The 13,042-nt window shown below is 37.8% G+C and overlaps 1 protein-coding gene across 15 annotated transcripts in view; it reads left to right on the forward strand.

Annotated features, from left to right (window-relative positions):
- The window catches only part of c2cd5 (C2 calcium-dependent domain containing 5), a 35,271-nt gene extending 22,796 nt beyond the window's left edge, over positions 1–12,475 (forward strand). For 7 of the 15 annotated variants that reach the window (XM_015383991.1, XM_015383993.1, XM_015383983.1 and 4 more), the window contains 15 exons: positions 83–162; positions 1,127–1,313; positions 1,391–1,552; positions 2,233–2,373; positions 2,452–2,515; positions 2,614–2,675; positions 2,765–2,863; positions 3,710–3,799; positions 3,908–3,986; positions 4,205–4,297; positions 4,720–4,752; positions 5,048–5,179; positions 8,677–8,870; positions 8,957–9,103; positions 11,237–12,475. In XM_015383991.1, coding sequence (XP_015239477.1) covers positions 83–162; positions 1,127–1,313; positions 1,391–1,552; positions 2,233–2,373; positions 2,452–2,515; positions 2,614–2,675; positions 2,765–2,863; positions 3,710–3,799; positions 3,908–3,986; positions 4,205–4,297; positions 4,720–4,752; positions 5,048–5,179; positions 8,677–8,870; positions 8,957–9,103; positions 11,237–11,356 — 1,683 coding nt within the window. In that variant the 3' untranslated portion in view covers positions 11,357–12,475. The remainder of the gene's footprint in view (positions 1–82; positions 163–1,126; positions 1,314–1,390; positions 1,553–2,232; positions 2,374–2,451; positions 2,516–2,613; positions 2,676–2,764; positions 2,864–3,709; positions 3,800–3,907; positions 3,987–4,204; positions 4,298–4,719; positions 4,753–5,047; positions 5,180–8,676; positions 8,871–8,956; positions 9,104–11,236) is intronic. The other 8 variants (XM_015383996.1, XM_015383998.1, XM_015383984.1 and 5 more) reach the window with 4 other exon arrangements.
- Positions 12,476–13,042: the final 567 nt, after the last annotated feature.

The following is a 13,042-nucleotide window of genomic DNA, read 5'->3' on the forward strand; positions in this document are numbered from 1 at the left end:
TGTTTAACCTGGAAAAAGAATGAAAAATAAGAATGAAAACGTAAATAAATAAAAAAAACTTTATTTTTTAATTTTTTTTAAGGTTCCTGATGTGTTATTCACAACGATCGACTTGCCAACAGAGGCAGCTGTTACAGGGAAAGGCTGCCTCATTCAGGCCAGGTAAAACAGCAGAAACTCTGACAACACTTTGAAATGGCCACAGGTGCTTTAATGAGAAGAGTTTCCAATTAGATAACTATTTTTTTTTTTATCCACTTAGTTTTTTCTCAAATTATGCTCTTCATCTTTTCCTCTGCTGCCATGCTTTATGAATATGCTGACCAAAAGGACTAAAACCTGCTTTCACTGTGTTTGATTGAAGCTGTAAATCATGATAATTTAAAGCACCATATTTATACATATAAATCTGATGCAGTTTGTAACATGAATTATATTGAACATCATATTTAGTAGTTATATTTTGCTGCGTCTACTGAATCTACCTGCAGGTTTCCTTTTTTTAATGACTAAAATGAACCCGTCTGTAATCTTTAAATTTACTACCATGCAGCTGTATGTTAAAACCCAAACTCTTTAGGTAGATTAATAGCCATTTAATTAAAAGTATATCAAGGCAGGTGCATGACGTATTAGTTAGGTGTTGGAACTACTGATTTAATAAGCTGGTTCACATCCCTCTTCTGCAGCGTGCCAATAGATATAAACATTTTCAAGACTGCATCAGATTTACCTACATTTTAGTTGGTTTTCTTAAGATGTTCATGTTGTGATTCAATGTTTTATCCAACATCAGTGAGATAAAGGACTGACAAAACTGTACCAGAAAGGCCAAGAACGGCCCAGACTGCAAAACCTTTTTATTATGTCTTATTACCCAGTCATAAAAGCTCATTTATCCCTTATTTATTTTACTTTCATCTAGATAGAACATAAGAACTCTAGAGTGGCAGACTGAAAAAAGCCAAATGTGGGAAATGAGGGCTATATAATAATACATTCTGATCTAGGGATCTAGATTGGAAAGGTTCCCCATTTTTGGCACTGTTGCTTTACAACATGCAAAAAAAAAAAAAAACAGATGTCTGTAAGGGCAAACTAAAAGTCTTTGATTCTTATCTTCCAGGCTGTGCCGCCTGAAAAAGAGAGCTCAGGGAGAAGTGAACGCAACCGCCATTTCAAACCTGCTGCCTTTCATGGAATACGAGCTGCACACTCAGCTGATGAATAAGCTCAAGCTCCGGAGCATGAATGCTCTATTTGGTCTGCACATACAGATCAGTGTTGGCGAGAACATGCTGCTGGGTCTGGCTGTAAGACATTATTTTAAACACAGAAATGAAATTGTGGTTGAGCTAGGTCTGTTTTAAGAAAATTTGTGTTTTTTCAGTCGGCTACAGGAGTGTACCTGACGGCTCTGCCTGCACCAGGAGGCATCCAGGTGGCTGGGAAGACCCCCAGCGAGTTGAACGAACAGCACGTTCTGACGATCCAGAAACGGATCAACGACACTATTGCCAAGAACAAGGAGCTCTATCAAATCACCCCTCCCGTAAGTTAGCTACATATTTTAGGAGTTGTTGAAAAGTGTTAATTTCAATCCTCTTCTCTGCACTCAAATCAAACGCAAATATTGAACATAAATTAATATTTCATTCGAAAAAAGAAACTTCCACTAAATTTCACACCTATTTACATTAAAGACAACAAAAAAAAGTATTTGATGTGACATCAAACCAGATAAATATTTAGGCGGTTCTGCCTTTTCTGTCACTGCTGAGCCACTAAGTATTTGACTCTGTGTGCTTTTTTAAAAATTATTTTTTAAATCATGTTAAATTTCTTGTCTTTCTCTGACCATCAAAGAAATTATTTGCCCTGGACCCTGAAGTGTTCTGCGGCACAAACATGGTACTGAGCATGCTGGCTTTCAACAAAGCATGAGCAACATTTCACAGTTAACCACAACTTGCAGCTCCTGGCTGTATCTGTAGAACTACTCCTGATTAGGGGTTTGTGAACCCAATGATACGTAATTCCCACCTGGTCCACTCACTGTAGCTCTGGATTTGTGATGTATTTGATATTTTACACCAAGTCTGTGTCTGTGTTTGTGTTTTTATCAACTGCACAGGACAAGCATGTAGAAGTATCACTAACAGTAGTTTTAGTCTCTGTAGAGTCAGAACTAACCTGGTTTGATACTCACCACCAGTCTGTCTTTGCTTACAGGAGCTGACAGAGGAAGGGGTTGGCTCTCCGATCCCAGAGCCCAGGCACAGATCCAGACTTTTCCGCTCCCACTCAGAAAGCTCAGATGAAGTGTCTGAATTGGATCTGTCACATGGCAAAAAGGATGCCTTTGTCCTGGAGGTGAGGAAGTATATGAATCATCACCCGTGTGTGGATGTAACTCTGTAGGAAATGGTAACTGTGCCGTTTTACTCCTAGATCGATGACACTGACGCCGTGGAAGACATCCACTCTCTCCTCACCGATGCGTCTCCCCCCACAGGTTTTTGTTAGATTAGTTTACAATGATGTGGACCTGTTTGTTTAAGCCGTTAAATGTTACCACTTCAAACTTGTGTTTGTCTCTGCTCTGTTTTGCAGGTTTCTACAGCTGCAACACTGAGACCATGCCTGGGATTTATAACTGGACCACAGCAGTACAGGTAAACTGCAGTTTAAAGCTGTTAAACTCTGAAAATAACACATCTTTTTATTTTGGAAGATTGACGTGCTTCTTTTAATATTGTTACAGATGTTTACGTCGGTTAGGGTGCTGAGATTGAGCAATGCCAACCTATCTAACCAAAGCCTAAATAAGATCTTCACTGACCTTTGTGAGAATCTTCTAAAGGTAAAAAACTATTTATTGATTTAGATCAGTCAGCAGTCTTTGATGAAACCAAAGTCCTTCAGATTTGGAATACTGTAGCTTATTTTTATGGCACCTGCTTTAGGACATTTTAAACCAAAAAACAACAATTTTAGTTTTGTTTTTAGTTATGATGCATTTTATTTAAAGGGAGATCCAAGGCACATTGCTTGCAAACTACTGACTGAAGAATGTCATAAAAAAAATATTTCTTGCACTATTAGCGTCAGTCTAAGTGTTAATGTTATTTGTACATCCTTAATTAATATTTTACACATTGCTTAATTCTTTAGTACTTGTTATTCTTCAGTTGTAATTAAGAGTCACAGCTGAGGTACTAAAGCAGGGGTCATCAACGTGGTGTTCGCAGAAGATGCCGTTGGCACCATGCGGCCCTCAGGGGCCTTATGGGGTGCCCACAGCATCTTCTGAAAACAGTACAACTCACCAGTGGGCTAAGATTGAAATTTATTTATTTATTCTGGTGTCCTTGTTTTTTTAATAGAAAATATTGTCATTTTAATCATACAGAGTATTTAAGAATTTATAGAAATCTCAAAATGGCAATATCATAAATAAAAATAGGAATTAACAGAAACAATAAAAATATGTTATTATGTAGGAAGTTAAGTTGAATGCTGATCCTTCCAGTTCATAGGTCAGTATGACTCATGTAGTAGCCCTCGGCCTTAATAAGTTTGTTGACTCCTGGTGTAAAGGGTCCCATGGATCCCCACATCAACAGGTTGCTGACCTCTATAAGCCCTGGTCAGTACAGCTGGAGTTGTGAGTGATCTTAACTCTCTGCTAATCTCCGGCTTCTTTCAGAGTTTCTACTTCAAGTTACGCTCCATGATTCCCTGCTGTCTTTGTCATCTCAACTTTAATGTAGCAGTACCAGAAGAAGAACTCATTCAGGTGGGATGTCATAGACTTTCTCTGCGTTACCAAAATTAATTGATCTCACTTGCTTGAATTTGCAAGCAAAAGTTCTTATTTTAATAACTTTTATTGTTCTTGTGGTAGGTTTCAGTGACGGCTGTTGCCATGACGTTTGATAAGGACCAGGCTCAAGAGAGGCCAGCTGAAAGATTTATTACCAAAGGTCTGTCTTATAAAAAAATATACTATATCCCTTAACTCTTCCTATATTTTAGCCTCTACAGTCACGTCTCCATGTATTTCATTGGGACTTTACATAACAGTCCAACAAATATACATGACTTGCATTTTTTTTATTATGTCAAATCAATTGTAACAAGAATTTTAATAATGACTCATGAGGAGACGACATGGTTGATGATATTCTGTACTTCTGGTTAGGTGGGAGTGAGACCGAAGATCAGCTGCAGTTTTCACTAGAGTTGTGCGCTGACACGTCATCCACCAACTCTCAGACTTCTTCCAAAATATCAGGTATTATTTACTCTTTTTTTGTGGGGGTGGGAGGCTCCTCCTCTACCATACTTCATTAACACTCCAGGAACAGTCTCTTTATTCACTCCAGCTGCAAAACTCTGCCAAAATCAGCTGGTTGTGGTTCATTCAACAGGTAAAGGATCAGTAGCTTGTCCACTGTGTTTGGTTTTTCAGTAAAACTAGATGTCAGCATTTCTTTCTTCTTTTTAAATAAAAAAAAAAAAAGTTGTTAGAGCTGTAAAAGTTTGTGGTTTTTATTTACCCAAAACGATCCCAGCAGCAAGACTGAGCTGTAGATTTTTTTCTGAACTTGAGTTGTGGGTAAGAAGATGATAATTACAGAACTGTGATTACTATCTACCAAGCTCTGGTTTCTGTTTTTGTGTGTGTGTGCGTGTATGTGTGTGCGTGTGTGATAGGTGTCCAAGAAAACGCACTTGTCTCATCCAGAGGTAAGCCCCTACGATGTTTCATCTCTCCCCCCTTCCCCAACTCCTTGCTACCGAAACTCCTACACTGTCATGTTTTGACTTTTCATCCTCTTGTCTCGGACAGTTATCTTGAACCGCTTTCAAAGAACTCATTCAGTTTTGTTCTTTTCTTTACTTTTGTTTCTGTTTTTTTTCTTGTGTGTGTCGTATGTTTTTTTTTGTCCTCTTTTCTTGTTGTTGTGTATCTTCGGGTGTGGGTTGCGCGCGTGTGTGTGTTGTGTGTGTGTGTGTGTGTGTGTGTGTGTGTTTTCTCCAGCTGCCTCCGTTGATTACGGTTCCTTTGCAGACAGATGCAGCACCTGGCTAGAGCTGCTTAGGCTGAAAGCGCACACCATAAGACGAGGATCAGTTAAAACAAGTAGGAGGACACAGTCTCTAGCACACTCTGGTGATCATACCCACAAATACAGAACACAGTTTCACGAGCAGTCTTTCACATGCCGACTCACTTTCTCACACACCCCTCGATGCATGCTGGTGGGGGTGACGTAGCAGTTTTGTTGTTTTGAATTTTATTTTTTATTTTTTTAAACCACTGGCTATTTAGAATAGATTTTTCTAAAATCATACCTAGCCCTTTGGAGGGATCGCAATCATCAGTTAGGATGGAAGATGCCTGTAGCCTTTTGAACCTTTTATGAATCTGAGGGCCGTTCTCTTTTTGCACAGAGTATGCAGCTTTTACCCCCTCTTTGCACTCGTGTAAAATCTGCATGAAATTTCCTTGATTTCACTTCGTATTTGCACAAATAATTCTAAAATGCAGAAAACATGACATGCTTTATAAGATACAGGTGCACCTCTATAAATTATGATATCACCAAAACCAAATTTATTTACGTAAACTGGTTCGAAATCTGGAAAACGTACAGAATTTAAAAAAATCAAGTATTTCTTTTTGCTAATTTTGATGGTTATAGCTGAAGAAAACCAATTTATTTTTTCTGAAAGTTTAAATATATTATATAAGACCAAAAAAAAGTTATTTTTGATACAAAAATGACGCCCATGCTGTGTCCTTCAATATTATGAAGAGACCTACGGATTAATTGACATCCTCTTTCATCCTCCCCAACTAAGCCCGTTAATAATGAAGATGGTTGTTCACAGAATGCTGTATCCAATAATATGGAAAAATTAAGTGAGAGAAAAAAGTATTTGTTTGTGGTGGCCTTTGAAGAGTTGATTTCGGCTTTTGTTCACTCCTTGGATTCTATTTCTTTTTCAAGCTCTTAAATGTTGGAAGCTGCTAATAATATTAATTTATGTTGCTTTTTCACTTGTTTTTTTATCTACTTTGCTTTTTTTATTCCACTTAACTTCCTATTGATGCAACACTCTGAAGAGCCATCTTCTTAAGCAGTTACCTTTTGTGACTTATTAACCTGGGGAAGGATGTCCTTATATACTGGATAACTGATTTTTAGGACTGTGACCCTAACATTACATTTTTTTACTAATCTTTTTTTTGGTCTTATGTAACATTCTGATTGTCTGAGAAACCCTTTGGATTTTTGCAGCTGCAAGCCAAAATCATCAAAATAAACAGAAATATATGCTTGACATAAATATTTTTCAGTATGTAATGTATCTGTAATAAGATTTTTACTGAAATTGAAGAACCTTTTGATGATATTGTAATTCATGGAGATGGTTTTACGGGTAAAGACGTCTGAATGATCACTATAAACAAATCATCAGGGCAGGATGGGTGGGGGTGCAGTTCCTAGTTTGATTTTCAGTCCTGTGCACAGTATGTGTAATGTTTGGCTCTGAAGGTTCCTGGTTTGACGGATGGAAACAGCATCAGGTAAATCTGCGCTGTACAATGAAGCACCTTTCACTCTCTGGTTTGTGTACATGTGCCCAGCTCGGCTCATAGCTGTCTCTGTCCGTTTCCATGTCTCAAGCCTCGTTCACAAATGCCAAAGAATCAGAAATCTTCTCTCATGTATTCCACTGTAAACACTGTATTCACACCTGTAAACAGCTGTGCCCAGGTCTGTCTGTCTGTCTGCAGACGTTTTCCGTCTGTTTTTTTTACCTCCGTTGCATGACATGCTTGGCAGCGCACACTTTCCAAGTGATCGTCTTGACACCGTGCACCGACCACACACAAAACTACATTTAAAGTTATGTCACTCTAACAATATAAGTGAGCTCAAAATGATTCATACCCATGTAAAGTTGTGTTTGATCCTTCTAGACCGGTGGTCAGTATTTACTTATTTTATTCTAATTTATTACTGCAAATGTTAATCCCTCCTACTGTATGTTTCAGATCATACTATGGTTGGCGCATTAAAAATGCCTGAGACTTTTTTACAGAATCCCACTGTAGCTCTTTTTTATAATTACCATTGAAATAAATCTCAAATATTTTTACCTTTACGGCCATTTTTAAATCAAGGCTCCCAAATAAACAGCAAAGTTTTTGGCTGTTATGCTTCACAGATCTTTAAGATGAAACTTTCTATCAGAAAGAAACTAGACCTTTTTTAGATGTAGAAATTGAACAAAATTATTGACTGCATTGGATACAAACTAGATTGTGTTTTGAAATAATTAATTCCTTTGTCAAATCATAAGCATGTGCCAAAGTTATTATTTTTACATGTTTAAAAATACTTTAAACCTGGTACTAGTTTTGGGGAGGTTGTAAAATATTTTTTTTTTCTATAAACCTTTAAAACATGACATATCCTAAATGATTTACCTGAAAAAGAAACCAGATAAACGGAAAATGTGTGTATAGCCTTATGCTAGTAGGTAGTTGAAGAACATTTTTATCCACCGTCACCATTTGAACTTCTTCAGTTGGAATCTGGTACCTTCCTGCTCCCACAGCCTCTCTGACCACTTTGTCTTCTCTTTCTTTACTTTTGGAGAAACAGTTAGCTAGTGTAAGGTCAATGTTTGCCCAAATTTCCTGCAACTAAAGTCAGCAGAATTGAGAGAGGACAGCTGAATTTTCTGGATTGAGGTTAATCAGATTCACCATAATAAAGGGAATATGTGAGCTTCAGAAAATCTGAAAAGGCTGGAATTGTATCAGAAAAGGCTCCAACCAGTTAAAATGAAGCTGTTTTTTTAAACCTTTTTTGTATTTTTTTTTTAAGCAACATATTTTTTATACTGATATAAAAAACTTTTGTAATCTATTTTAATAATTTATGGAGATGTTTTCACAAACAATCTAAAATCACCTGTTGAATATTATCGTTTGATATTGATCTAAAAACATAAATTAAATCCTGTTTCCCATTATTTGGGCCACTTGATTAATAAAATATGTCAGATAAAAAAAAACAACACAAACCTCTTGCTGATAGATATTATATATTGAAATCACAGAACATCTTTTCTTTCACATTTGAATCCAACAAAATTATAGAAATGACCAATTAAAGAAATAAGGAAGGACAACATGAAGCTAAAAGGGTGAAAACATCTCAATTTAATTTAAGGGTGTTCTTTCTAGGGAACAAACAATATTTCCTAATATTCCTCTTATCGTTATTTCAAACCCAAACTTCTATCTATATTTATCATTTTTAGCCTGAAAGACTCGATGGAGGATATAAAGTTGTGATATAAATCATAATTTTCCATGGGTTTGAATCTGTTTTTTGCTCTACTTTCTATCAGTGTCAAAGCCTTGCTGTTCCAGTACTAAGTGGATTGCATTTTTGCATGATATCTCTAATTAGTGCTTCAAAGCTCATATCTGCTTTTATATTTTTCCAGTTTTTTAAGTGGTTGCTGGTGTCTCAGTTCCCTTGTCTCCTTTTTTTTTTTTGCCCTGCTGTCTCCTCCTCTTGTTATCCCTTCACATCCTTCTCTCGCTCCTCTGCTTGGCCTCTTTCTCTCTCTCTGGACCTTCAGTCTCGTCTTTGGAGCACTGCAGCCCGCTGACAGAGGGACGCTCTCGTTCACTGCGCTCAAGCCGTTCCTTCGGAGGCAGTTCGGTCACCATGGTGAAGATGACACCGCTCTCTTTCCTCCCTGGGACGCGCATCATTAAATACCTTGGCATCATCAACATGTTCTTCATCAGAGAGACGACATCGTTAAGAGAGGTGCAGTTAAAGGCTGCAGGAGCAACTCATTGTGCTGCCTTTTTGTTGTTGTTTTTTTTCACATGAAATGTGTTTGTTCTCTTCAGGAAGGTGGGGTTAGCGGCTTCTTGCATTCGTTCATTGCAGAAGTGTTTGCGATGGTTCGAGCCCATGTAGCAGCTCTGGGTGGCAATGCTGTGGTGTCCTACAGCATGAAGGACTGCGTTTTAATGGAAAATCCCAACAAGAATCAGGTAGCCACACATAAAGGTTTTTCTCATATGCTGGAAACCTTCGTTTTTACAGGCACACCTCAGTGAATCTGTGATTTATAAAGAAACTGATCAAGCTAATTAGTAGAAGGTTTGGTGGAAAAAAAGGTGTAAGGTATAGAGGATAAATGCATCGTTGACAGTTTGGGAGGCTTCACTGAGTGTTTACTCTGACTGGATTCAGCGTTTCATTAGCAACCTCAGTGAAACAAACAGAAGGACCTGAGTAATAGCTGCTATGACCCTCCTGATCCAGAGACATCATAAGCATCCTGCCTGATCTAAGGATGATCTAAGGACTGAAAAAAAAGGATATTTTAAACCTCATCTGGAGATAAAGGTCTGAGTCTAGAGAGGAAAAGAATCCAAGTTTCTTGAGGATACAATATGAAGATGTCCCAGTCAGTAATGATTTAGCAGAAAATCTTTCAGTTTCAAATGCTTCCTCCTGCTTCCAATCTTTAAGGAGTTGGGGATGGTATTTGCCAGCAGGGCTTGGATTCTAGTCATCCTGCTATAAGTACCAATTGACTGACTTAATCAGGGCCTAAGTCAGTGTTGTCTAAAACCGACTGGACGATTCAGCATGAGAGGCGGGCCCATAATGCAGCAGCGCTTTTCTGTAACCATAAAAGTCAAGACTGCAGCTGCAATGCAGCAATGTTTCAATGATGCCCTTTATTAAATCTCAAAAAAGCTAAAACTTCAAAAACTGGATGCTATAAGAGCTTTTCTTTAATTTAATTCAATTCAGTTTATCTATCAATCTATCTATCAATCAAACTATCAATTCACAACACATGTCATCTTAAGGCACTTTGCAGTTCACAAGATCATACAGTCAAATTGATTCAAAGTTTTCTATCTAAGGAAAACCAGTTGATTGCATTGACTCATAACTTGAAGGCAATCCCTCACACTAAGCATGCTTGTAGCAACAGTGGAGAGGAAAAACTCCATTTTAACAGGAAGAAACCTCCATCAGAACCAGGCTCAGTGTGAGCGGCCATATGCCGAGGCCGACTGGGGTTCAAGGAGACAGAAGCAGGGATACAAAAGGCAACTGTAATGGGCGGCCCCATCCAGGAAACACACAGCCAAGCAGACGAGCTCCGAGCCAGCTCCCACGTCAGAGGATGAAGAGAGCACATCCAGCCAGTCACAGTCAAGGAAACAGGACTACACTGCAAAACACGCCAATCTCCAACATCTATAAACAAAGTTGTTGATGGCAATAGCACAGCTGATATTTCTCTCCAGGATGGAGTCACAGCCAGACAGGAACAGACGAGGCGGAGCTACTATGAGGAAAAAGCAGAGAGAGCATAATGTTAGAGATTGAACTGAAATATTCTGCAGTGGGAGAATAGAGATAGAATGAAGCAGAATAGGGGTTCCCATGTCCTCCAGTGGTCTAAGCTAATAGCAGCATACCTATAGATAGGAGAGATATGATTTCTCTTTTTAATTTTCGTCAGAACTCTGGCTGCAGCATTTTGGGTCAGCATAAGGCTTTTAACTACAGTTTATGGACTTCCTGATAGTAAAGAATTACAAAAAAAAGCTAAAAGTAAAAAAAAAAAAAAGATATTTTGCATCACATCTGTAGTTTTCTTACTGGTTCTAAACTGTTTCCACTGACTCTGTAAGTCCAGCCTTTAAAGTCAAGTTCTACCCGCTCCTTTTTGCAGACTAATATCCTGTGTCCATGAAGTAAACCAGCCTGCATGACCAGGCTACCATTAAACACCTCAGCAGATCAAGAGCTGATCGATATATTGCTGCAGTCCATGAAGGGTCCTGACTAAATACTTAGCCATATAAAGCACATGAATATGTTTTCAGGGGGCAGTTTCATCCATCCATTTTTTTAGGATGGTATGAAGAAAAATAATCTGGTTTCTTCGAACTTCTTATATAACAGAAACATAGGACCTTTTAGTGATAAGCAGAACAACACTAGATCCCTCTTTGTGTAATAATTGTATCCTAAATAACCTTTTGTACATTTTTTTAATGATTTGCTGAAATGAAATACCTTTTTAATCACATTTTAATGTAATAAGATGCTTTGGCACATATGTGAATGAACTGAAATGTTTGATCCCCTTTTAGGCTCAGTGCCTCATTAACGTCAGCGGGGATGCAGTCGTCTGCGTCAGGGAAACGGACCCTGAGCCCGTGGCCCAGATGGTGAATAGTGGACAGACTTGTGCAGCTGATGGAACCTCATGACTCTGAAGACGTTTGGTTCCGCCAGCAGGGGGCACTGTCTGAGTGAACGCACTCTCCTAAAGTCTAGCCATCCAAATTTGTGGGAATCAATATTTGCCTTAAATTCTCAAAGATCCAAAGGTCTGGACATATTATAATAAAAATAATAAAGGACACAATTGCTCATGTGCTCAAAACGGTGTATTAAGTGGAAGCAGTTGCTTTATGACTAAAGAAAAATGGATATAGTTGAAAATAGTAGAAGGGGCTCTCTAAATTTGAAGTTTTTCTTTTATTTTTTACTCTAGCCGTCCGCACTGGGCCACGACCCAGGCTACACTGTATCAGCAATCTCCTCTCGTTTTGCACACATGTGGCAGCTAATATTATTTTGTCCATCTTTAAATCACTGAATTTCAGGAGCCATGTTAAAAGGGATGCACATATTTCTTCAAGCAACCATTTATATGCAGTTAGGTTCTTCCAGTGTTACGCCGTTTTTTTTTCTCCATTTCAATAGTGGTGCCTGTACGAAAAAATACAATCCAGCCAAGAAAAGGCTTTTGGAGCCAAGATTTCAAAACATGCTGTGTAAACATGTGACTTGTTTTTTTTTGTTTGTTTTTATTGGAACATTCTCCGGTATTAATGTTGTTTAAATTTACTGGTATTGATGATTACTGCCACAGTATTTTTCACATTTTTTATTTCCTTAGTGTCAAAAGATGACATCAAAAACTAGTTTTCTATTAGTCCTGAGAGGGGTTCTAGTTACTTTCCTTGAATAAAAAAAAAAAAAAAGATCAAAGGTGTAATATGCAAATGTTTTATTAGATTAAGAAGTTCTTTGCAGAAGATCTATTGTGACTATTTGATTTAATAGTTTTTTCTAATTAAAATTTCAAATTAAAGTAGCATGGCAAATATATTTATCTACTTCCAGATTTACTTCCATGGTGATATGTGGATTTTTACTAAAAGTAACTTAATGTAAAATTGGAAGTTGGGATATACTAGTTTCCTTTTTTTCATTCATTTTGTCTTCATGTAGCACCTATGTCAGATTTCATGTTGCCAAGCTTCATCGCAGCTGCTTTGGCACTTGTTTTAAAAGTCTCACTACTGACCTGCCCAACATCTGAAAAAAGCATCTTCTATGGTTGGTGCTACGTAAAAATATACTCTGTAAATGTTGTTTGGAGTCAGATCTGGGTTGTTCTTTTTTTGTTGTTTTTTTCGTAATTTTTCTAACGTTTAAGAATAAAATCTGATGCCTCCACAGGGCATTCCTGAAGTCAAGAGATTTATTGGTACTCTAATCTGTGTGATCAGTAGTTTATTATTTTTGTTTGTGGCTAAAACTTGAATGTATATAAATCTATATGGATGCTTTTCCTCTTGGACTTGCAGCATGCAGAGCATCTTTTTATTTCCATGAATCTCTATGCTTGCCAGGTGAGTTGCACAATAAACTCATGTCAAACCAAATGTGTCTGCTTCGCTTAAGTCCTTGTGGCCATTTATCTTCTCTATACTCTGTCCCATTACAGCTAAAAATCACATTTGTGTTTTGTATAACAGACTTAATTTGAAGTGAAAGGTGGAGGATTGTAGCAGTTGTCAGTTGATTGGCACAGCTTGGTGCCTTCAGTCTCAAGGTGTCATAGAACCACTTTTCTCAGCTGCCTTTGATGCATTTTTCTGCAA

This window comes from Cyprinodon variegatus, unplaced genomic scaffold (genome assembly GCF_000732505.1).
Source record: "Cyprinodon variegatus isolate N-32 unplaced genomic scaffold, C_variegatus-1.0 Scaffold299, whole genome shotgun sequence".
NCBI classification, from domain to species: Eukaryota; Metazoa; Chordata; class Actinopteri; order Cyprinodontiformes; family Cyprinodontidae; genus Cyprinodon; species Cyprinodon variegatus.